Source organism: Littorina saxatilis, linkage group LG2, assembly GCF_037325665.1.
Source record: "Littorina saxatilis isolate snail1 linkage group LG2, US_GU_Lsax_2.0, whole genome shotgun sequence".
Taxonomy (NCBI): Eukaryota; Metazoa; Mollusca; class Gastropoda; order Littorinimorpha; family Littorinidae; genus Littorina; species Littorina saxatilis.
In genome coordinates, this window is record NC_090246.1 from 56,427,647 (window position 1) to 56,453,242 (window position 25,596).

At 47.7% G+C, this 25,596-nt stretch overlaps 1 protein-coding gene and 2 long non-coding RNA genes across 6 annotated transcripts in view; all 3 read left to right on the plus strand.

The window, feature by feature from the left end:
* The window catches only part of LOC138959309 (histone acetyltransferase KAT6B-like), a 41,611-nt gene extending 16,898 nt beyond the window's left edge, over positions 1 to 24,713 (plus strand). For 3 of the 4 annotated variants that reach the window (XM_070330730.1, XM_070330733.1, XM_070330731.1), the window contains exons 15-19: positions 6,225 to 6,384; positions 7,318 to 7,440; positions 10,367 to 10,469; positions 10,859 to 11,640; positions 17,708 to 24,713. In XM_070330730.1, coding sequence (XP_070186831.1) covers positions 6,225 to 6,384; positions 7,318 to 7,440; positions 10,367 to 10,469; positions 10,859 to 11,640; positions 17,708 to 20,422 — 3,883 coding nt within the window. In that variant the 3' untranslated portion in view covers positions 20,423 to 24,713. The remainder of the gene's footprint in view (positions 1 to 6,224; positions 6,385 to 7,317; positions 7,441 to 10,366; positions 10,470 to 10,858; positions 11,641 to 17,707) is intronic. The other variant, XM_070330732.1, reaches the window with a different exon arrangement.
* LOC138959325 (uncharacterized) overlaps positions 1 to 25,596 on the plus strand; it is a 282,799-nt gene that overhangs the window by 179,532 nt on the left and 77,671 nt on the right. The gene's annotated exons all lie outside the window — the stretch shown is intronic.
* LOC138959312 (uncharacterized) overlaps positions 1 to 25,596 on the plus strand; it is a 110,255-nt gene that overhangs the window by 55,410 nt on the left and 29,249 nt on the right. The gene's annotated exons all lie outside the window — the stretch shown is intronic.

The following is a 25,596-nucleotide window of genomic DNA, read 5'->3' on the forward strand; positions in this document are numbered from 1 at the left end:
CTAAGAAAGCGGCTAAGAAGCCCGAGTGTTCTAAACCTACAGTTACGGTGTTCGAGCCAGTTTCTCAGAATACTTTCACGGTAGAAATTGACAATCCTAAGAGTCCGGTAATGCCGGCGCTGAAGCAAGAATGCAAGACAGGGCCGGTTAAGGCTAGCATACAGACCTGGGAACCCATACGATTTCGCCGTATTTTGTACGCATGATTGTCGAGAATACGCTCAGTACGGTCAGTGGGAAAAAAATACGACGAGAAAAATTCCTAGACTACTTTTCTTCACAAGCCCATCCTGAAGCCGATCCAGTATTATGGCACATGATTACGTCACTATATTAGCCGCCGTCGAAAAAAATATAATCGGATCGTGTCAATCAATCAAAACAACCAGGCAAACGAAAGTACGGTATTTGGCGAAATCGGCTCCGAGAATCAACAAGTCAAACAAAGGAGAAAAGTGAAAAAGTTTGAAGAAAAATATCACACACACACAATTTGTAACCAACTCACACATGTAGTCCCGCCCGGAATAAGCTTTTTTGGGATAATTTACGACTTTTGCGCACATTTCGAGCAGACGAAAACACAACATGGCGGCTCTCGCTCCTCCAACTATCGCGAGACACAAAAAAACGAAATCTCGCGCGCGCCAGATCCTGATACATCCAGTGTTTCTCTGTACGCTTGTCACGACGACTTGTTGACAAACGAAGATTCGCGAAAGAAAGAGAAAAGCGCCGAGTCTTGAGTAGAGAGCTAATAAAGTACCGGTAATCGCTACTTGAGCGAAATGAAAATCCGCGGCGACTTCCATTAGGTGAATGCTATTCAAGTTTAGGTAACGTTTTTGCCGCATCTTTTTATAAGCCGCAATGCGATTTTTTTTTTTTTAAAGTCGCGGCTTGTAGTCCGTCAAATACGGTACAGTTAGTGTCAGTAAAAATTGAAAAAAGCATTTGTTTTAAATGTATAGGTAAACTTAATTAACGGTGTGACGGACGCGCATGAGGCATGTTTTAATCATGGATGTGCAAACGCTGTGTGGAGTACGCTCATTTTTTTGAAAATACACCAAGTTTGTTTGAGAATACTCAAAGTGCAAAACAGGGGTTCCCAGGTCTGAGCATAGCATCGGAGAAGGAAGATTTGTCAGCAATGTTTGCAGCGTTTAGCGATCAAATGAGGTGCATGTTTTCATCAGAATTGCGCTCGGCGAGCGAACATTTGCTCTCTCTTCAGGCAAGAACGGTGGACGATCGCTCTCGGTCGAGGGTTAAGGCAGCGCCGTCAGCCACTGTTACGTCGGCCGACGTTCACGCTGAACAACATTCCGGTGAAGACGGAAAGAGTTTCCCTCACCATGCCTCCACTTCCGGATTCAGCAGCTACACTAAAGGTACTGTGACTGTCCCACAGGGAGATGCGTTCCCTACTTCCGCCCGGCGCCGGGCAGGAAGCCGTGATAAGACAGGGGACCTGCTCTCAGCATGACTTGCAGGCGTCTGTACTTGGATCGGAGGACACGCAAGTACCAGGTTACTATACGGATGCAACATCGGTACAGCGGTCCAAACTTCCGCCACGGGAGCGCGAAGTTGTTAAGAGACAGGGGACTTGCTCGCATCACTTGCAATCGTCTGTACTCTTAACCCAATGCCCCCTGACAAAAAAATGGCAGGCTGCCTTCTAAATCCTGAGCAAAGGGAAACTACTCCGCACAACATGCATACATACAAAACAAAACAATTCATATAAAATCATAGAGTACTCACATTTATATAGAAGATGGCAGAATAACTCGAGAATACACTATAGTTTCATATGCAAGTATGTTCTGTCCACTTCCGATGTAATAAATGTTTTTAAAAAAAAATCCAGCAAGTGTTCTTCAAAAACGTCCAACGTGTCAGCCTTCAGTCCTCATTTACACCAATATATGTTGAAAACTCCCAGAAAAATCCTCCCGAAAGTCCTGTTGTCGAATAACAACACCCAGATCGATGTCAAGACTCATCCCCTTTCACCTCTTCAAGTAGAAAACCTTCGAAAGGCGTGTCAGAATCGTCATCTGAGTTCCCCAGGATCGAACACCATACTTCCAAACCTTCGCTCAACGCAATTTTGTCAGAAAAAAAATCTCAAACTTTGAAAATTCACAGCTAACACACTATTGCATTGATTCAAACTCTGCAAACGCTAGAATGAAGCAGTCGGAAGGAAGTGCATTAATCACATCCGGTCGCAAGGCCTTATGGGTAAGGCTCAAAGCGAAAGTGAAAGTAGGTGACCTAGTGTTTAGCGGGCCATGCCGGGCGTTTCAGGGATTTCATAGGGCACTTCCAGCGGGCCATGCCGGGCGTTTCAGGGGGCATTGGGTTAACGGAAGACACGCGAATGCCGGTTTGCTTAGTATCCCTAACACAGCGTTCTTCCCTTCCGCCTAGGGGGCAGGAAGTTGTTGTAAGGCAGGAAACTTGCTCGCATCACGACTTGCAGGGGCCTGTACTTACAACAGGAGACACGCAAGTGCCGGTTTGCTCAACGAAAGCATCCCTAGCACAGCTCTCCACACTTCCACCCAGGGGGCAGGAAGTTCTCTCCAGAGAGGATACGAGTTGGGGACATGTCTCTCACAGTACCTCTCTTCCGGATGACACTGCCTATGACTATGACAGTCAATATGGCGGCGAATTTCCGGCAGGCACTTCCGTGCGGGAAGGAGAAGCGGATTACGGGGCTTCCCTTTCTGAGGAAGATTCTAATTTCCGGCTACCAGACAAGCTTCCCCATGCAGTAGCTTTGGCAGCACAGGTAGCTTCAAGATACTTTGAGGAAGGAGTGGTGGCAACAACAAGCCTGTCTGCACCACCACCTTCTGCTGTCAGAGATTTTCGCGCAACACAGGGAGAAAAACAAACTTTTAAGTTTCGTGAATCTCCCTCAGTGGCGTATGAGAAGTCTAAGATTCTGGCTACGAATTCCCGCTCGGAATATGTGCCTTTGGACACAGTGCCTCTACTATCAGCGCATAGTCCGGCACCAGAGCTAGCACAGCCATGGCTAGCTTCCGCACAGCCAACCCCTTATGTCGGGCAAGCTGCTGCCCGGAAGTTCTTTTTGAACGCTAAGCCACACAATCTCTTAGACACTTTTTCTCTACCACGTGCTCCACTTCCGGTTACACCGGAGTTAGCGACACTCAGGGAGGATGGCTACAATAGAGACAGAGCTGTTCCTTATACAGAGTCGGCTCTCGTAGCATTGGAGGAAAGAGGGAGATACAACCTAGAGTTAGCTTCTCTTTAGGAAACGCTACTCAGGTCCCTCTCCCGTTCTATCACTACGTCCTTGGAACCGTTTGAGTTTCGTCATGACGCGAGTGAAAAGGATGTGACGACGCTGCTCGCTACTTTGGCCAAAGTTTCAGCCGAACAAATGCGTCTTTCTGCGCAGCTTTATGCTCATGCCGTGCACACGCGCAGGTCAGCGTTTCTCTCGGGTTCCAGGATCCAAGATAAAGCCACGCTTGAGGCTCTCAAGTTATCCCCTTTCACGGAGGGTGCCTTGTTGGGACAGCCGTCGCTCGACGCGCTCCACAAGCAAACCCGCGACGATCGGGATTTGGCTATAGCCAAGATAGCGCAACACGGCTTTCCTAAGCCTCAGAGCAAGAGTTACGGACCGCCTAAACCTTCCGCCTCTTCGGCGAATAGGGGCAGGTCAGCACAAGCCAGCTCTTCTTCACGAGGACGGGGAAGAGGCGCGCCTTACCCTAAGAAGAAGCCGTCTTTCGGCAATTCAAGGGGGTCTGGACGCAAAGCACACCCCCAATGATACGTCCCCGAACCACTAGCCCATGCATCCACCACGCCTTTGGTGGCAGGCGGCCTGTCAAGGGCCCTCCCACTTTGGTTGCTAAAAGTAAACAGTCAGTGGATAGTGGGTATAGTGCGTTCGGGGTTCAGGCTACTCTGGAAGGAGCCCCAATGATACGTCCCCGAACCACTAGCCCATGCATCCACCACGCCTTTGGTGGCAGGCGGCCTGTCAAGGGCCCTCCCACTTTGGTTGCTAAAAGTAAACAGTCAGTGGATAGTGGGTATAGTGCGTACGGGGTTCAGGCTACTCTGGAAGGAGGGAAAAGCTCCCTTAACCAGAGTCCCACCGTCGTTCAATTTTCCCGTCAAGCTGGAAGCAAAGACAGCTATACAAGTAGAAGTCTTGTCTCTGATACAGAAGGAGGCGATAGACGAAGTAACGGACTACAACTCCCCAGGTTTTTATGGGAGAATTTTCGTGGTACCAAAGGCTTCAGGGGGCTGGCGCCCGGTTTTAGACTTGTCTGCCCTGAACAGATTTCTGAGACAAATCAAGTTCACAATGGAGACACCAGCGTCAGTCAGAGACGCACTCAGGCCAGGAGACTGGGTGACGTCGATCGACCTGACAGACGTATACTTTCACATCCTCATTCACCCATCAGACCGGAAATGGCTGAGATTTCGGTGGGGAGAGAAAATGTACCAATTCAGGGCTCTTCCCTTCGGTCTATCTCTTGCTCCTTGGATCTTCACGATGGTGGTACGCCAGCTGTGTGCCCTAGTCAGGCAGCAAGGCGTACGACTCAGAGCTTACCTCGACGATTGGCTCATCAGACCTGTTTACCCTTACGATTTTGGCGTAATTTATTACGATTTTCTGCAAAAAATACGCCATTCCGCTATCCGTGTCAAGACTACGATTTTCATAAATTTAAAAAAAAAAAAAAATTATTTTTTACATCAACTCACATGTTTGGCATTGTTTTTTTCAATGGCAAAATGGAGTGAAAAAGCACAGGACTGACCAGAGATCATGTCTGTCTGATGAGACGCTGGAGAGCCTTATTCTAGTGGTGAAAGTCTCGCCCTCACTCATTCGGCAAGCGCAAGTACAGTAGAGAAGCGCTTGACACACTGAAAAAGGCCTACTACAAGCAAAAGAAAAAGAATCAGTGATGCACGTGCTTTTGATGTGATCTTCTTTGAAATTATGATGACTACAAAAACTGACTGATGTGTTTTGTTTGTGAATGATGGATATATGTGCATGATTGCGTTTCACGGACACAGTTGTCATGTGCTTTGTAATTGGCGACGAATGCTGGATGATTACTATTTTTGTGCCAGGATTACTATTTTTGGGGCTGAGCATTACTCCAAAACACTTATGGGGGTAAACAGGTCTGGCTCATTCTTCATCAGGATCGAGAAGCTTGCAGCGCCCATACTCGGCTTGTTCTGTCTCAAGCATACGAGTTGGGTTTCTCGGTAAACCGAACCAAGTCAGAACTCGCACCATCCCAGACCTTCACGTATCTGGGAATGAGGTTCGATACGGTAGATTGGTCAGTTCGCCCCTCACAGAGGAGGATCGACAAACTGCAAAATCTGGTGAAATCGTTAGCGTCGCAGAAGCAAGCTCCGGCCAAGGCGCTGGCTTCAGTGCTCGGTCAAATGGAATCCATGGCCACGCTTGTCCCTTTGGGCAGAGTGTACAAGAGGCCTTTTCAGGCAGCGTTGAATTCGATTTGGAACCCCTCCTCCCAGGGATGGCAGGTCTCGGTTCAATTAGAAAGCTGGTTTCAGCAGACCACAGAGCAGTGGCTAAAACCATGGATCTCACAGGGCGACATTTCCAGTCTGCGGCAGGATGGTACCAAGGCGCTACCAGCGATGGTAGCAGCAGGGCAATTGTTGCCAAGTTCATAGGTGAGCATCCCACCACCTTAATTAGCAATCTGCTGCATGTGAATTGGGATAAGATATGTAATTTAATCGAAAATTTTAAGAATAAATTTTCATTTGATTAATATACTTACCCAATTCACATACTAAAGTCCCTCCCGCCTACCCCGCTTTAGATCCCCTAAAAATAAAAGGGGCGCTTCGAGCGAATGAAGAACATGGCGGCGAGAGTACGCATGCGCAATGCATGTAGAAGGTAACCATTGGTCAGAGATGGTCATGTGACTGTTCAAGGCCGTTCTATTTTTAGGGTTACTTCCCCCCTACCAGGGTGGAGTGTAGTTTCAGCGTTCTAGCACTCAACTGAAGTAAATTGCTATATGTGAATTGGGTAAGTATATTAATCAAATTTTCGATTTTCCCACATGGTCAATGTCAGTTTATTAGTATGTAGGTTACCTGAAATCAAGTTTGAAGAGAGAAATATGTATTGTGTGCAGACTGGTGATGATCCAGCGGCCGAAGATCGTCTCAGACTACATCGAGAAACAGAAAGCTCGATCGGTCTCGCGACTGACCCTTGACCCAGAATGTCTAAGGTGGACACCTGTGATAACGATAGCTTCCCTGGATGAAGAGTTTGAACTCTCTGGGAGTGAGGTGAGTCCGTGCAGTGGCAGAAGGCTGATGAGACAGAAGAGCCTCTCTTCTTTGGCTCTTCCCTTCCCTCTTTTTTCTCTCTTTTTGTAAGACCAATTTTTACTTTATGAATCAGCATGTTTCCCTTCTTGCTATCTATGTTACGGATAACTTTAATTTTGGCCCCCCTCAAAATATGTTTGGACATGGGGTTTTTTTTTCTCTTTTTTTTCTGTGTTGAAAAAAAGTGTGCATTTTGGGAACAGTTTCCTTAATAAGTGTTGTAAAAGCATCCTGGGTATTATATGTTTCAGCTGCTGTTAGATTAGTGGTACTTCTCATCAACCCTGAATGTCTTAAACTTTTACGTGTAGTATTTCTGGAATGCTTGATTAGTGGTGTTGTACACACACTTGAAAGCACAGCACGTTATGACTGTGACTGGAACTAAATCTGATGATTGTATTTTGTTGACATTTTGTAGAATCCCCCTTATTTTTGCATGCCTTCTATATTTCATTTTAGTATGATGATTTTGAAAATGTTGTGCCTCTTATTGTGGTCAAGATTAGCATCCCATTTTGAGACCAGAAATGACAGTGCACACTTATGTACAACATTGTTTTTTTGTGCTTTTGGATTACCAGCTGAGCTGGTTTCTATCTATTAGAAAGCATAATACAGTGTTCACTTGAATATCCCTTTCTCTCCTATTTATTTCATTATTTGTTTATATATTTTAGCTAGTTAGCACAGTATTTGTCTTTTTTGTCGTAATTCCTGTAGTTAAACGGAAGCAGTAACTCTCACAATATATGTCTTTTGTTTATGATTTAATTATTGCCTGCTAAAAGTTTTCTTTTTTTTGCTTTCACTTTCTGTGGCTGTATTCACCATGTTTCTTTCTGCCCCCGTTCTCTCTCTCTCTCCCCCTGGCTTGGTGCTGGGTTATAGTTGAACGAAATGAATGACTTGATTGCGAGCACCTCGACTGCTGAGAGAGAGGAAGCCTATGATGAAGATACAGAGGAAGAAGAATACCAGTCGCCCATCAGGACCCCAACCCCACCTCGCAAGGTACCTTTAGATGACCTCAGTTTCTTCATCGCAAAAAGTCAAACAAGGAGGAAAGGCACTAGAGCTGGTTCCACTTTCATTCTGCAGATAAAAGTTATGACTACCTCAGGGATGTTGCCACAAATTCATACTTATAGGACAAATGTCCTGAGCTCTTCGGCATCAATAGGACATTTGACTGCTTTCAGACATTTTAATAGGACATTATAATTTTGTGCAAAACACAAAATTATGATCACACACACATATCAATATATGCACCAACATTGTGTGCGTATATTGTTTGATTACTTTTGTTTCAAACAGGACACACACAAAAAAGAAACAAACAAACTAAAAAGCAACCAAAAACTTCAGCACTCTTACTTTGATTGGCACCGGCACGGTTGGCCTAGTGGTAAGGCGTCCGCCCCGTGATCGGGAGGTCGTGGGCTCGAACCCCGGCCGGGTCATACCTAAGACTTTAAAATTGGCAATCTAGTGGCTGCTCCGCCTGGCGTCTGGCATTATGGGGTTAGTGCTAGGACTGGTTGGTCCGGTGTCAGAATAATGTGACTGGGTGAGACATGAAGCCTGTGCTGCGACTTCTGTCTTGTGTGTGGCGCACGTTATATGTCAAAGCAGCACCGCCCTGATATGGCCCTTCGTGGTCGGCTGGGCGTTGAGCAAACAAACAAACAAATTACTTTGATTGGCACACAAACTGCATGATTTCCTGACATGTTCGACAAAACAGTTTACCTATATAGATGGTCTCTTTGCTGTCAAATTCTAACCAACTAGTACTAAACAGGGTCAGCCATGAATAGTTAACCTTATTAAAAGACCGTCTGTGCGAATGTCCTGTTGTACCGACACATACATCTTCAAGTCACGAATTTTTACTTTCCGTGATTGTGGAGGTTTCAGCGGCGACACTGTCATTGGCGCTGTCATTTTCCGGAATTATGCTATTGCTAGCCGTGTTTTCCCATGTTCTTCTTGGCCCTAATGTAGCACACGATGGCGTTGAAACGCCAAACGTGTTCAGCTTTTTTGTTTGTTTGGCAGGCTTTAGCTTTTTTCGGTGGCATAATTCAGTGCCGTGCGCTTCAACTCTAACCAAAAGCAAATTAAAGCCTACGCGAGCCTTGGTCAGTTGGAGTTGTCTCCCGTTCTCCTAACTTTAGTGCTGTAGACGGATGTACACAAACAGCTCATACCGCAAACGGTTCGTAAAACGCAAGATCTGCACTTCAGTGCACCTGTACGCGAGAGCGCTTGGTCACTTTTTGAAGATTATTATCATGAAAGGAAAATTATCAAATAACGCGCTGTCCGAAGGAATGGAGTTCTTATCGGACAATGACCGCGCTCAGTTGAAAACGATAGGACATCTGACCGCCATGCGGCTAAGTGAATCGGACATTTGAGCCTTTTAATCGGTCTATGTCCGATGTCCGACGCCTAACGACATCCCTGCTACCTTCAGGCTAGATGATCTCTTTCTGAGGTCATGTTACACCAGATATGGTCCAGCGGAACAATGGCTTTTTTCAGTTCTCTGTATCGGGCAATTCATCTTTCTCCAAACTAGTCTCCCTTTGCCAAAGGGAGACCAGTTCCATTTTGTAATCTTTAAAGTTTCAACCCCTTCTGGCATGGATGGTGTACTTTCCTGTCATAAATTGATAACAAGCGGTTAAGGTGAATCAGTTGTGAGAGCACAGAGAGCAGAGTAGGTGACCTCAGTGCTACTGGTATGGATTTCTGGATATGCTAGAACTGGTGTGCGCATGAGTGAGTAAAATGCTACTGTGCCGATCCATGATCATTGTTTCTTTTGTCTCTTTTTTTCATTTTTTGTGCTGGGTATACAGTTACATGGATAACTTCCTGGTCTTGTGGTAATTTTGTTTGGATTTAATTTTACGCTCATGGGCATTGCCTTGATTTCTGTTGTGTTAAATGGTTGTTTAAAACTTTACCACATTATTTTTGCATGGCATCATGTTCGTTTTTTGATTTTATTTTGTTATTTCAGGTAGGATTAGGTAGCGTGCCTTTGTCTTATGATTCATGGCCCATCTTGTCTTTGAATTATTCCTATTATATACCTAGAGCCTGCAGCTACACCCTCTCTGTACTGTACACGTCTACACATATTCATGTGTAAGCATCATCAAAACACAACAACAACAAACAAATAAACAATAACCGTAGGGGTCTGTTTGTGGTTAAATACAGCTATTCTCTATGAGTAATTCTCATACACGCACACACACACACACACACACACACACACACACACACACACACACACACACACACACACACACACACACACACACACACACACACACACACACACACACACACACACACACACACACACACTCTCACTCACACACTAAGTTTGCATGTGAAGACTGTTACTTCAGTTGATGTTTAAAGTTCAAAATGAGGTGCCTTTGCATGTAACAGAATATTAAAACCTTCCAAATGAATGTGAAGACTTGAATTCTTTTTGAGAGGATTGAACTGTTAACATAATACATCAGTATATCAAATTAAACTACAAGAGCTACCACAGTTTGACAGAGGAAATGGACAAACAGACGAAACCCCCCGCCCACAGTAAAAAAGAAAGGGAAAAAAAGAGAGAAACAAAAGAAAAAGAAAATAAGGATGGATGAAGGAAAGACGTAAATTAAACAAGATCTCTCTCCTCCGGGGGGCTTCAAAAAGCAATAGAAGGGGGACATACTACCTGAAGGAAGGATATTGTTTTAAACAAAAAAAATGAGGATAAACACGACAGCAACCAACATGATCAAATTTGAGAATATTGTGTGATTCGGATATTACAACCAAAGTTAAGCATTAAGCTGTGAGGAAAGTGGAGGAAGAGTATTTGGCCTCTGATTGTTATGATCGTTTCTTTCAGAATGGTCAGAGGGGTCGCAAACGACTGCTGAGTGGAGGAGGGTTCAGTCCTGAGTTGGAGCACAAACGCTTCAAGGGGGAATTCAGCAGTGTGGCTGTGAGAGGTAAGGCTTCTTCAGTTGTAAGCCCTGAATTATGTCTTCAACAGGAATAACATTGGCCGTCTCCTGATATTACCACGTGGGAGAGACGACATTCTGTGAGAAGAGTAAATGTTTTAAGATTTGATAGCAAATACCAAAATGGGCGTATTTGGGAGATTGCCATAGAATGTTTGTGTTGAGTGGTGAAATTATACTGTGATTTAAATCAGTATTTCATGGTAAGTGAGAATTAATGGGGTGTTTTCAGAGAGAAAGCATGAATGCTATTAGTGCTCGAAATGTAATAGTGTTGGGAGACTGTGTCCTAGGTTGTTGCCGTCTTCCTTTGTTGTTGTTTTTCCTGCAGGACAAATTTTGGAATACATGCATTCATTTCTTTTCTCCTACAGGCATGACAGTGCAAAAGAAGAGCCCTTACAGCTTCACAGGCAGCCCTGATAGAGATCGCCGCTTGGGATCACCCATCAGGTCACCGGTCAGATCGCCGACACACCTATCACCACGCACACCGCTAAGAGTGGACATCTCATCTCCGTCAGTGAACTCACCACTGAGGTCTCCTCCCCTGGTTTCACCTGTGAAAACCCCACCCCTCCACTCCCCCCTCCACCTGTCACCGCTGGCCAAGCAGGCCAAGCTGGAAGACGACTCCACCATGAAGGTCACCAAGCTAAAGAAAAAGGTGCCAGGGAGGCCCCCAGGTCGGCCACCTGGCTCCACCAACAAATCGCCCAAGGTGGTCGGCAAGCTGTCACCCAAAATAAAGAAACAGTCTCCACCACAACCAGCCACCAATGGACTTCCAAAGCGACGGGGCAGGCCCCCGAAAAACGCATATGCTGAATTTAATGAAGTGGGAGGTACTGGTCAGAATCTCAAACCCAGCAAAAAGACAAGTCCGGTCCTGGATGAAGCAGGGGACCCGGTGCTTAGGTTACTAAAGCCAGGCAGGAAACCTGGTCCAGGGCGCAAACCAGGGCCTGGTAGAAAGCCTGGACCCGGTAGGAAGCCAGGGCCTGGTAGGAAGCCAAAACGCAAGCCACTGGTTTCCAAGGATCCTGCAGCCAACTCGGGACCAGAGGTGGGCAGTACAGAGTTGGAACCTGTGCCACCAAAGCGGCGCGGCCGACCCCCTGGCCCCAAAAAGCCTAAAAAGCCAAAGCTTGTCAAGGTAAGATTTGATTCTCTGCTCCTAGGAAAGATTAAATTACATATCTTACCCAACTCACATATAGCAATTAACCCATAGTTCAGTGCTGATACCGCTGTACGCGTCCCCTTAGCAACAAGGAAGACGCCTCTAAAAAAGAGTGACCGAGACCCGTAAGGGTATCCAGGCCAGCCCGTAAGGGAGGCTGCCTTCCATATGCGCGCGCATATGCCGCCATCTTGTCATTCTACTCTCAGCGATCAGTGGAGCTGGACGCTTTTGGTACGCTCCGGCTGTGTTTCAGCCTACTTGCTTGGTCTTCCAGACCTGGTTTGTGTTCCCCTTGGTGTCTTCTTGTCTCCGGACTTCGCATTTGCTGTTGAGGTGAGATCTTTCCATTTTTTACCTGAACTTTGGCGGCATTGTTGGCTTGTTTTCGGACTTACAAAATTTTTTCCAAATTTGTTTGTGAGTTGTTTTCATCATGGCCGACAATGCGGACGGGAAGAGGTCAACATCTAAACATGTAGCTGCTTCGCCCTCTCCCGTTAGGAAAAGTTCTAGAAGTTCTAGAAGTTCTAAATCGCACGGCGATACGCCCGTGTCTCTTTCTGGTTCAGAATCCAAAAAATGTAGTGATGTTGTTGTTGACGTGCCCGGAGTTTCCGGTTCGTCGGCTAAACCTGCGGAGAAGCCTGTGCTCGGGGTTAAGCATGTTGTAAGGGATGTCTCGCCCGTAGGTTCTGGGCTCGCATCTGTGGATGTTGCCTCTTTGCTTTTGACATTAAGCTCACAGGTGTCGGCTTTAGCGGCTGAAGTTTCGTCAACAAAGGCGGAGCTACGTGCGCTGCCGGCAGGTGTCGGGGGTGCGTCGTCGCTGGCCAGTGTTCGTTTGCCTCCCTCTGCTACTGTTACGAGGGCGGACGTGCATGCGTCTCAGGATGGGATCTCTCAGGCTCCCGTGGGGTCTCCGGCCGGTGTCCGTTCTTCTTCACAAGGTATGTGTACTCCACGTGAGCGTTGTCTTGAGGGAGTAGCCTCGGGTCTAATCCCAGGTGAAAGTTCTGAAACACTGGCTGATATCCACCGCTTAGTCGGGGTGTCAGTGGGTGCTAAGGGCTCTGACAAGCGAACAGATGTTCCTATTCTTCCCGCCTCGTCAGTAGACTGTGGTCAGGTTGAAAGGCATCTGCTTCCGCCCAGGGGGCAGGAAGTTGGTGGTAGTATGGCTGGTTCTGGACTTGACTCTGTTAGTCAGTACGGGGACCAGCCTCCGGAGTGCACGGAAGGGCACGGAGACTACCTGGATGACGGTGCCGCCTCTCAGGCTGAAGGTGCTGGATTCTTTTTGCCACGGCAGCTGTCAGATGCGGTGGCTCTGGCGGCTGGAGTGGCTTCGAAATATCTCGAGGAGGAGGTGGCGGTGAACAAATCTCAGTTTGTCCATCCTCCTTCTGCCTTAGGGGATTTCAGGAGTGCTAAGGAACCGAAAAGTTCGTTCCGATTCCGGGAGTCCTCCTCTGTGGCGGTCGAGATGTCGAAGATTTTTGCGAGAGGTCGAGCTATGTCCGATGCCTTTCCGCTGTTGTCACAGCACGGGGAGGCTCCGGAGGTGGTGGACCCTTGGTTGGCTAAAGCGGGGCAACACGTTCCTTGTTCTGCGCTCTCTAAGAGCTCTAAACTGCTGGTTCGTCCCGTCACTCTACTTGACTCTTTTGCTTTGCCGAAATCAGTTCTACCGGTGACTCCGGAACTGCTTTCTTTGCGGGAGGACGGGTATGCCAGGGATAGAGTAGTCCCTTACACGGAGTCTGCTCTTCAGGCTTTGGAGGAGACGGGTAGATCTTTGCTCGAGTTGGGTTCCGTCTCTAGTTCTCTCCAACGCTCTTTGTCTAGGTCTATCGCTTCTTCGTTAGACCCGTTTGAGTTCCGTTACGACGCCTCCCAGGAGGATGTGACAACTCTGTTGGCGACGCTTGCCAGGGTCTCTCAGGAACAATTGAGCTTGTCAGCCAGGCTTTACGGGCATGCTGTGCATTCCCGCAGAACTGCCTTTTTGGCGGGTTCAAAGATCCGAGACAGGGGTACCATTGACAGACTTAAGGTATCTCCTTTTACGGAAGGGTCGCTGCTGGGTGCTTCCTCTTTGGACGCTTTGCAGAAGGAAACCCAGGACGCTAGGGATCTGGCTATTGCAAGGGTTGCTCACCACGGCTTTCAAAAGGTTCAGAGCAAGCCTACCTCTCAGAATAAGGCTCAGCCTTCTTCGTCTGGGGGGGGCAAGATGCAAAATCAGTCCACCTCTTTTCGGGGTAGGGGGCGAGGCGCGCCTTACCAGAAGAGAGGCTCCTTTGGGGGTTCTCGGGGGTCGGGGCACAAGCCTCACCCCCAATGAGGGTCTCCCGAGCCACTATTCCCAGTAACCCCCGCCTTGGTGGCGGCGGGTGGCCCCTCCAGGGCCTTGGCCGCCTGGACACGCCTGGTGTCCAGCCGGTGGATTTTGGGAATAGTGCGTTCGGGATTCCGTCTCCTCTGGGCAGAGGGGAAGGCGCCTCTGTCCAGGATACCTCCGCCTTTCAGATACCCCGTAGACCCGGAAGCCAAGTCAGCCGTTCATGCGGAGGTGGCTTCCCTACTCCTGAAGGGTGCGATAGAGGAAGTTCGAGATCGAGAGTCCCTCGGCTTTTACGGCAGGCTGTTCGTGGTGCCCAAAGCCTCAGGGGCATGGAGGCCTGTTTTGGACCTGTCCACCCTGAACAAATACCTACGGGTAGTCAAATTTGTCATGGAGACTCCTCTCTCTGTAAGGGAAGCTCTGCGTCCGGGAGATTGGGCCACGTCGGTGGATCTCACCGACGCATTTTTCCATGTGCTCATGCACGTTCAAGACAGGAAATGGCTGCGCTTTCTGTGGGGCGAGAAAGTGTTTCAATTTCGGGCACTCCCCTTCGGGCTTTCCCTGGCCCCCTGGATCTTCACGCTGGTCGTTCGCCAGCTTTGCTCTCTTGTCAGACAAGAGGGGGTACGCCTACGGGCGTATTTAGACGATTGGATGAATCTGCATCAGGATCAGTACATGTGCAGAACTCATACTGCAAGGGTCCTCGACCTGGCGGCTCAGCTGGGCTTTACAGTCAATCTAGGGAAGTCAGAGTTAGAACCATCCCAACGCTTCACTTACCTGGGCATGGATTTCGATACGGTGGAGTGGTTAGTCCGCCCCTCTCAAAAGAGGGTGGACAAGCTTCAGAACTTGGTTCGCTTGTTGAACGGAAAGAATGTGTCCACGGCCCGGGAGTTGTCCTCCCTACTGGGGCAGATGGAATCGATGGCTCCCCTTGTGCCTCTAGGCAGGGTCCACAAGAGGCCGTTTCAGGCGGCTTTGAGGAGGCAGTGGGACCAAGCCTCTCAGGGATGGAATGTTCGCGTAGGACTGGGGAGTTGGTTCAGCAACACTACAAGTGTTTGGCTGCTCCCCTGGGTCTCTCAGGGTGTTCCGATCGTTCCTCCGGCGCCGGAGAACATTCTAGTTACAGATGCGTCCATGACAGGCTGGGGAGCTCATCTGGCCGATCAGACAGCCTCCGGTCTGTGGGATCTCTCCCAAGCTCCTCAGCACATAAACGTGCTGGAGCTGGAGGCTGTGTCTCTGGGTTTACGGGCTTTCCTGCCGCTTCTGGGGGGCAGTCATGTCCAAGTCCACACGGACAATACGACTGTGGCCGCTTACATAAATCGGCAGGGGGGCACACGCTCGCAGAAGCTGTCGGAGAGCGCTTGCCGTCTGTTGGTTTGGTGCAGCTCGCACAACATACTTCTCTCTGCGAAGTACCTGAAGGGCACGCTCAATGTTTTGGCGGATGCCCTCAGTCGGGGGGACAAGGTTCTGCATTCAGAATGGACCCTCTCCCACCAGGCGTTGGACCGTCTTTGGGTTCAAGTAGACAAGCCTTGCATAGATCTGTTTGCAACAAGATTCTCGACCAGGCTCCCCCTTTTCGTCTCACCGTTCCCGGACCCTCTGGCGTGGGCGGTGAACGCGTTGGATCTGGATTGGACAAATCTGCAGGCTTACGCTTTCCCTCCGTTTTGCCTGCTAGGGAAGGTGCTAAGAAAAGTGGATCTGGAAAGACCAGCTCTGGTGCTGGTGGCTCCTCTTTGGCCCAGCCAGCACTGGTATCCAGACCTTCTGCGGCTGGCAGTGCGCCCACCCATTCCTCTAGGCGTTCGAAGGGGCGACCTGTTACAGCCCAGGTCAGGGGTCCCGCACGAGAATCCACAAGCGTTGCAGCTTCACGGCTGGATTCTGTCAGAATCTCTCTGCGTCGTGCCGGGGCCTCGGCCACAACTCTGAAACTGGTACAGAAAGCACACAGAGACTCAACTAGCTCCGTGTACTCTTCTCATTGGGCTGCATGGGCCAAGTGGTGCTCTGAGAATAAGGTTCAACATCTTTCCCCAAGGTCCATGGAGGTAGCCAACCACCTCTCTTGGTTGGCTAGTAGGGGGGTCTCTCCTTCGTCACTGCGAGTTAGAAGGTCTGCGATTTCTTCCACTCTTAGACAGCTCGGTCGCAAGATCACTCTGGACGGTGTCATTTCAAGCGTGCTTAAGGGAGCTGCCCTTGACGCGGCTCTCTCAAGATCACAGCTCCCTGCCTGGGATCTGTTTGTGGTTCTCCGTTTCCTTGCGTCGGAGGACTTTGAGCCTCTCCGGTTGGCTAGTTTACCTAATTTGACGAGAAAAACTTTGTTTTTGGTCTTGCTCGCCACGGCTAGGAGGGGTAGCGAGGTGCACGCTCTTTCTGGTCTCGCTAAAGATATTTCCCTGGAGAGGGATGGCTCCTACTCTTTGAAATTTACGTCTAATTTTCTCGCTAAAAATCAAAAGCCCGGTCAGGCTTCGCCTTGCATTCGTATTCCACCCTTGAGCGATATACTCGCTCCTGGAGACCCCGATCTGTCAAATTGTCCTGTCAGGGCGTTAAGCAGCTACCTGTCTAGGTCTTCGCCGATTCGCTCGGAAACTCAGAGATTATTGTTTATATCCCTCAACACTGTGCGGGCGAAGGATATCTCGAAGGTCACCTTGACTAAATGGGTTTCACTGACCATTAAGCAAGCGTATGGATGGTGGCAACGCCAGTCTGGCGAGGTCAGGGCGGTGCTTCCTCTTACGTCAGCCAGGACGCACGAAGCGAGGGCTTGGGCGTCTTCTGTGGCCGTGCTTCGCTCAGGGCGCCTATCAGAGGTCCTGGCGGCGGCTTATTGGAAATCTGAGGACGTGTTCATCAATTTTTATTTGAGGGACATTGCGGCAAGGCGGCAAGATGGCAGTGCGGCTTTGCCGGCTCTCGTGGCTGCAGGGCAGGTCCTGCGGTCTTAAGTTGGTAAGTACCCTCCTCCTATAGTAGCAATCTGCTATATGTGAGTTGGGTAAGATATGTAATTTAATTAAAAATTTTAATAATAAATTTTCATTTGATTAATATACTTACCCAACTCACATCGTTTATTCCCTCCCGCCTCCCCGCTGTGGGGGGTATGGGGGTCTAAAAAAGTAGTGAGTTGGGCTTCGTGTAGAATGACAAGATGGCGGCATATGCGCGCGCATATGGAAGGCAGCCTCCCTTACGGGCTGGCCTGGATACCCTTACGGGTCTCGGTCACTCTTTTTTAGAGGCGTCTTCCTTGTTGTTAAGGGGACGCGTACAGCGGTATCAGCACTGAACTATGGGTTAATTGCTATATGTGAGTTGGGTAAGTATATTAATCAAATGAAAATTTATTATTAAAATTTTTAATTAATTTGATGAATTTGAAAGGGGAAACATAGCCTGACCTTTAGTTTAAGCAATAGAAAATGACACATCGTTGTTTTGGGTTAATGTGCGCTAAATCATCTCATGTTATGGAGAGAGAAAAACAGCTACATTTAAAGAAGTATTTAAAATTTTGATTGTTGTGGTTTGTGGAGGCTTTTGACAAAATAGACTACCAGCCTGCAGCAAAATAATCAGTCTCTGGTAAAAATACATCATGATCATGGGAGAAGAAATCTAACAGTGCTGATATAATTTCTGTTTCAGATGCACTGGAAAAGGCGAGCCCGGTTGGAGAAGGAAAAGGAGATGCTGAACATGGAAAATCAGAAGAGCAAAGAGGAAAATGGAACGGCGGTGAAAAGCAACGCCAAAGTCCCAAACAGGACCAGCGACACGAATCACACATCCTCGAAAGAGGATGATGAGGACGACGTCAGCAGGCAGACAAGCAGCAAGGCGGAGCAGGAGAAACCTTTCTTGGGCGGCAAAGACACAACAACGTCCAAGGAGGATGACCCTGATTCTGCTAAGGAGCTGGAGGAGGAGGAAGAGGAGGGGAAAAGAAGTGATCACAAAGAGGAGAAAGCACCAAGTGAGGAAAAGTCGTCTGCAGTGTGCAAAGAGGACATCAACAAAAACCACTCTGTGGAAAAGAAGGGCAGTGAGGCGGCAGAGGCCAAAACGAGCAAAGACAGTGACAGCAGTGACAGCAGTAGTGAAGACAGTAGCAGCAGTGATGATGACGATGACGATTCCAGCAGTGATGATGACAGCTCTAAAAAGTCTGAAGACAGTAGCAAAGAGGAGGATGACGAGGAGGAGGTGGTGAGGCCTCCAGACCCTGAAACTGTGGAGGCATCTCAAAACCTGGCAGACATTGTGGCGGACTTGGAGCAGGCCGAGCGTGCAGATCACGTGCAAGGCACCAACCTCACTGATTCCTCTTCCCCCTCCAGCCCAGGTAGTCCCCCTTCCTCACCAGAACCAGAGGAGGAGGCGGTGTCAAGCCCAGTTGAGAAATCCCCAAAGCCTCGCTCAGTCAGTCCTCCCAACCTGAACAGCGAGGACAGCCACAACTCTCTCTCTTCCATCTCCTCGTCTGATAATGATGATCCTCCTCCCCCGAACACTCCCCCTCCAGCACCCAGGCCAGCCACCCCCCAGAGCCCATCCTCTCCCCTCGACAGCCCCACGCAGGAGAAAAGTGAGCCTGTTGAGCCTGTTCTGGAGAAGGAACGAGAGAGAGAGGAGGTAGATGATGACACCATGGATTCTCAGCCTTCGCTGGCTGAGGTAGAACTGTCTCGGGAAACTGCCAGCCCGATGCGAGGTGTGTCGCGTGGGGTGACCTCAGAACCTACCTCCCTTCCCTCCTCCATGGACCACCAGATCGAGGTTCTGCAGAAGGATCTAGAAGAACTTGAAGAGAAGCAGCACTTGACTCCCCCGTCCTTATCCTCCATGCAGCAACAGCACACACCTCAGCAACACACACCACAGCAACACACACCACAGCAACACACACCACAGCAACACACGCCTCAGCAACACACCCCTCAACAACACACGCCACAGGGACACACCCCTCAGCAGCACACACCCCAGGGACAGCACATGACGACGCCAGAGCCCATGACGCCTTGCGACAACAGGTCCATGGGAAGCGTGGAGCCGCCTACCCCACCCCAGCTTCAGCAGGGTCCCCCGTCTCAGGGCCCTCCCCCCACCCCTGTGTCTGCCCCCACCCCTCGGGCCCATCGCAATCCCAGTTGTAGCTCTACTGGCAGCGGTCCGGGCAGTGTGTATTCTCAGCAGCAAGCGAGCGGCAGCATTGGAGGAATGGGACAAAACCCTATGTCCAACAACAGCTATGTGGACATGGACCAACAGCTAGGCCTGGGCTCCCCGCCCCACATCACCTCTGCCGACATGGGGGCCATGTGCATTGCAGGCTACACGGACTGCGCACAGCAGGCCATGACCTACAACACCAACATGAGGACCAGGTTTATGGACACGGTCTGCATGATGCAGGGTGGCACCCCTTACTCCCCTGTGCATACCAGCAGTGTCAGCTACCCCCACAACTCCCCCTACAGTCCCTCCATGATGACCCAGCAACAACAGGTCGCACAGCATCAGCAGCAGCAACAACAACAACAGCAGCAGCAACAACAACAACAACAGCAACAACAACAACAACAACAACAACAACAGTCACAACAACCTCCTCAACAACAACCACAACAGCAGCAGCAAGCACCCAACCCTCAGCAGAACTCGGCGCGTGTCCTTGTTGCCGGGGGGCAGTTGGGGGTGGGAGTGCCTGGGCCAGGGGGATACCCTACACACTGCTCCCTGGCCAAGCTGCAACAGCTGACCAACGGCATCATGGAGATCGTGCCGGAGAACCAGATGACTCCACCTCCCAATCTGACCACCCCACCCCCAGTGACCATGACCCCACCACCAGGCCTGATGCGCAGCATGACCACCCCCCCTGTGGTCAGCCTGCACCAGCAGATGAGTCAGGCAGCGTTGATGAGCGGCGTGCCCTGTGGGGGCTCCAGCGGGGCCAAGTACCAGCAAAGACAGAGACCATCGTCCACTGCGGCTAGCAACACGGTCAGAAAGTCGCCCAGCGTGACCCCCAACGTCACCGTCAACCCCAACATGACCTTCACCCCCAACGTGACCATTCAACCAGGCACCTTGCAGCGCTACCCTATGAACGCTGTGAACATTTACAATGGGTACCGCATGCAACAGCCCATGATGAACCCCGGCTACCTGACTAACGCTGGCTTCCTCACCCAGCTGCAGTCCCAGCAGATGCCTGTGCAGATGGGCATGATGAACATGAACATGCACCCGCAGCAGTTCCAGCAGCAGATGCAGCAACACCCAACTCAGCCTAACGTCTACGCAAGTCACTACGGCTACAACCTCATGAATATGAATATGAACATGCGGCGCTAAACTAGCATGACCCATTCAGTGCAGTTTCTGTTGATATTGATATCCAGCTTGACGGGCACAAACTTGTTGATAAAGTTAGACAATCTGAGCTGATGCTGCAAGAATATTTTTACTCGTCACGGTAACATTACTGGACCGCATTAAAAGTGAGCAGCAATTGAGACGTGAAAGGTATGGTGACATCTCGATCTGACAATAGCCACAAGCCCAGATGGGACATATAACTGAGCCGTTTAAAGGTGCTGTTGTGATCCTGCAGCATTTCACTGTGTGTGCTTTTTTAGGGCTGATCAAACAAACGCTACTTTAGTCACAGTGTGTACAGGAAATCTCAGACTTCAACCAAAACGTACTTGTATAACAATCTATGTTCAGTTCCTAATTCGTAATGGCAAGTTAATTTGATTTGTTGAGTGTGAGCTGTAATAGGTATTCATGGCTCAGAACAGTGGCACGTTTAGAAGGTCAAGCACAGGGATGTTTGTGCAGTAATTAGCAGGTTTCAGAAAAGTTGACTGACGCATCGACAAATTCAGCTGAAACAGTGCAGTTTCACCCTGCCTAAGCCGTAAGGATATGGATTGAATGGCAAATAATTCACTTATTCAGAGAATTCTTGATCTTTTAATTTATGTGTTGTAACATTTTGTGTGTGCTCTGGACCAGCATGGAAGATCTTGACAACATGGGCTTCAGACGTGTGTGCATTGTGATGATGTGTCTGGACAAAGAACTGATCAAGGAAAATTGCAGAGGCAATGGTTGTCCTGGTACCTGCATATGTCTTGGTGACTGAATTTTGAAAGTGAAAGGTGAACTTCCTTTATTTTTAAACTTCAAGAAATGAGTAGGTTTTCTGTTGACTTTCTGGAAACTAGCCAGTTCACTTTCGCTCGAGGATGTTGTGAAGCTAACCAGCTTTTCTGTGAGTTGTGGTAGTCAATTGGCACAGACGCCCTGACGCAAAGAAAAGATGGTTCCTTGGTTGTTTGTTGGTTCTCTCCATGTTTGTAGCACAGCAGACTTTCCTGTTGATGGCAGCAGTTTCACTTGTAGACTCTTCACTGTGTTAGCCGTGTGTTTTTGTAAGAATGGTGTGTTCCAAATTCCACAGTGTTCTTGTTCCTTGGCTTGATGATACAGAGTTCCAGGGGGAAAGACTGGACAGTATTTAGACTTTCAAAGGCATAAAACCAAATACGGTACATGGTGTTGGAAAGTTGATGCATACCAAAGTCAAATGTTCTATTTGATGTTACAGGTATTTCCAGCGGCTTGACTTTCTGTTGTTGTATATGTACTTACACTTACAGCTGAATATTTTCATTGTGTGTTCTGTAAATTGTTGAACAAATTGTCAGACTTTTGGTTTTCTTGTTTAAATAATGATACAAGTACGCTGGTTTTTAGCCAGCAGCGGCAGTGCACGCTTTGCATGACAAATGTACCACATTTTATTTAAGGGAATATGTTAATTCATATTTAGCATCACCTGTCTATACCTTACCACCACAATTAAAACGGCTTGAATGCTGTGGAGAATCCGTTTCTTTTCTTATTTTTTACAAGCTGAAATATTTAGAAATGACTGAAAACTGTGCTTTGCTGTAAACCAGTATAACTGGGAAATTGATATTAAAACCAATGATCATTTCTGTTGACCAAGAATATATTCAAGGTTGTTTTCTTTTGATGTGATGGCACAGAGTTAAGGAAGTCATTTTCGGCTGTTGCTGTTATTTTTTATATATATTTGAATATCCCAAGAGCAGTCTACATCGGCAAGATTTTGCTCGTACTAACTTACCAGCAAGTGCATGGGGTCTGATCCCCAGGTTCAACTTCCAGGATCATGTTTTTTCCCAAAGCGGTAAAATCATTGCAGTAAATAAATTGTTATGCTTTGGATCTTCTTTTCAAGGGTATAGATATTCTGTATATACTGTAAGTTTTCTTGTATGGAACTGTTGCATCCTATGATCCATGCAGTGATACCCTGGTACAAAAAGGTGAAGAGAGAGAGTGTGAGTGGAAGTGTGTGAGTATGGATGACTGCAAGGCCTTAGTGGACTGGGGGTGCATACAGAAGTATGAACATATTGCATTTTTAGGCTATGACAGGCACGTCAGGATGAAAGGATGGTAACTTTTAGAGAAAAAAATGTGACTTCCTACTCGCAGTCACTTTCAAAATTGATGTCCAAGGCATAAGAATGCTCAGGGTGATTTTATATCAGGTTAAAAGGACGTATACTATACAACGCTCAGAACCAAAAAGGGATACTTTTCTGACTCCAATTGACAGTTATAAATGTAAGGGGGGGGGGGGGGGGGGGCTGAAATAATAATGTACTGTTTCCTAACTGATAAGCACCATTAGTTGAACTTGAAATACATGCATGCATGTACTACTTTTAATAGCGTTTGCAATCTGTGCAGTTTGTGTTGGCACCTCCACCCCACAGAGAATGGCCAAATGACCGTGTGATTGTGATGTGAGGAAATGTTACTTGAGCAGGAATGATGTGAGCAAGTTACATGGCAGCCCACAGAGTGCTTAGATGTCTCAGGAGTTTCAGCATCTCAACCTTGTGATCCCGACCCACCTTTTTATCACGTTCAAATTGTACAGAGCCCCCCCTCCCCTCCCCCCACACACACTGTCCCTTCCTATTCTAAGGTCATTTTGCTTTCTTTTTTTTAATGTGTTTAATTGGTAGAAACATTGCAAGGTACACTGGAAATTTGCCTCAGAAATATTGATGGTGTACTGAGCAGTTACAAATTAATGCTATAACGATCTAGTTATTATCATTTGGAAAGGAGCTTGGGCTTTGCGCAGACGAGAATTTTTGTTTTTTAGTTCATTTTAAGCATCCCATTAAAGCTGTGGTCTATTTATGACTTTCCGGGGCTACGAGGTTGAAAAATAGGGATACAATCATGTACAGAATTCTGTACACCAAACGCTACTCGAAACCCCACCTATACGGCGTGTATGACCTTGAGAGCTTCAGTCAACGCTTGAATTTTGCAGGGATAACATCCGGTTTGCTCTCTCAAGACTGATCATATTTTATCTTCAAGAGAGATCAAGGGGAAAAAATAAACACCCCGGCGAAGATTCGAACTCTCGACCTCGAGACTTCCGTGTCGCATGTCCTAGCCACTTGGCTACTGGGCCAATCGAGAAAAAGAAGGAAAAACATTGATATGAATTAATGTTATGTTATTCTTGAAGCAGCATGATTTATATCTCTATCCGCCCATTGTTCAGAAGTGAATACATGTATAACTATTTCTTAGAAGTCGTTTTCAACTGCACAGAGCTTTGGAGAGATTCAATTACTGTTCTCATTTTTCTTGCATGTTGTAAATAGAGATATCACAGATGTCGTGTAGCATGACGGTGTAAACATGTACTGCGATTCCGTGAAACATGTTTGCAAATAAAGGCAAATTTTAATGGCAATTCAAGCGTAGAAAGATATAAAATTATCAATTTTTTTTATCTTTGACAACACTGGTGGACAGGGTTCGTACAGGTCATGGAAAACCTGGAAAGTCATGGAATTTGATTTTTAATTTTCCAGGCCTGGAAAGTCATGGAATTTCAATTCAAGTCATGAAATTTAACAAAAATAAGAAAGAAAAAAAATTAACCTTTAGCGCGCCAGCGGTAATTTTCGTTGCCCAGCCATCCCCCCCCCCCCCCCCCCCCCCCCCCCAGCCAGCAGCGATTTGCGTCACCAGCACAAGGCTTGTTCGTATGACCAACTTCTCGTTCGTATTTGCATACGAGAATAACGGTATTTTTAACGGCACATGAGCCAAAGCGAGGCTCACTTCCTTCCGTTATCTCGTCGTGTCGTCTGCGCTGCATTTGAGTCAGTTTCGTCAAAGTTTTCTGCTTTTGTTTTTGCATCGATAAAGTACTTTAGCGCTTCGACAAGCAAGATGGAGGATGATGAGTTTGAAACTTTCTTTCGAGTTGTTTCTTGACAACAAAAAGTATGCGGAATTGGAACGAATTACCAAGGAAGATCTTCGCAATGAACTGTGTATCGCGGTGAAAAAAATGACAGTTCGTCAAGTCACAGTGACGGTTACGAAACGGAATTTACGAAAGTGCAGATGGATACAAACAGTGGCTGGTCCAGTTTAGTGAAATGACAGGACCAGCAAACATTACCGATAATCTGACTGCGTAGCAAATGCTTGACTTGCTTGTCGAAGAGACACTGCGTAGAAACTGACTCAAATTCAGTGCAAAGCAAGCCAGTGTCAAAACTGGCAGTGACAAGACGTAAAAAGTTTGCGTGTTCGGAAATGGCGACCTGTGGATCTAGTCATGGAAAATGTTATTGAGGCTCATGGAAAGTCATGGAAAAGTCATGGAATTTTGTTTCTAAAAACCAGTGGGGACCCTGGGTGGAGTGGCCTAGCGGTTAAGACATCGGCCCCAACATTCCGAGGCCTTGAGTTCGAATCCCTGCCAAGTCATTTATTTTTTCTGCTCGATCCTTCTCGACAAATATGCTCAGCTCTGAGAGAGCAAACCGGATGTTACCACTGCAAAATTCAAGCGTTGACTGAAGCTCTCAAGGTCATACACGCCGTATAGGTGGGGTTTCGGGTAGCGTTTGCTGTACAGAATTCTGTACATGATTTTATCCCTATTTTTCAACCTCGTAGCCCCGGAAAGTCATAAATAGACCACAGCTTTAAAGGATGAGTTGCATGCTCTGGTCAACCAACGGCAACACTAGGTGTAATTTATTGCTGATAGGGCTGATCAGCTGTTAGTTCTGTTCGGTGAGATTTGTTCCCCTTTTCCTTGGTCAGAATTGCTGGCCGTTGTTGTGAGATATTCTGTGAAGTCTATTTTATTGATGGAAAAGTGTACAAATTTGCAAGGGCTGGACTGTGCAAGGAGCACTTTCGAGTGAACAATAAATTATGATTCAAAGAAACCCAAGAAAACTGTGTTTCTGAATGTGTTTGAATATGTATGCTCCCTCGAAAGCGGTGTATGGCTGCCTGAATGGCGGGGTAAAACGGTCATACACGCGAAAACCCGCTCGTGCAAAAGCATGAGTGAACGTGGAAGTTTCAACCCATGAAGGGAGAAGGACCATGAACAAAGAAGATGTATGCAAGAGAACATGCGTACA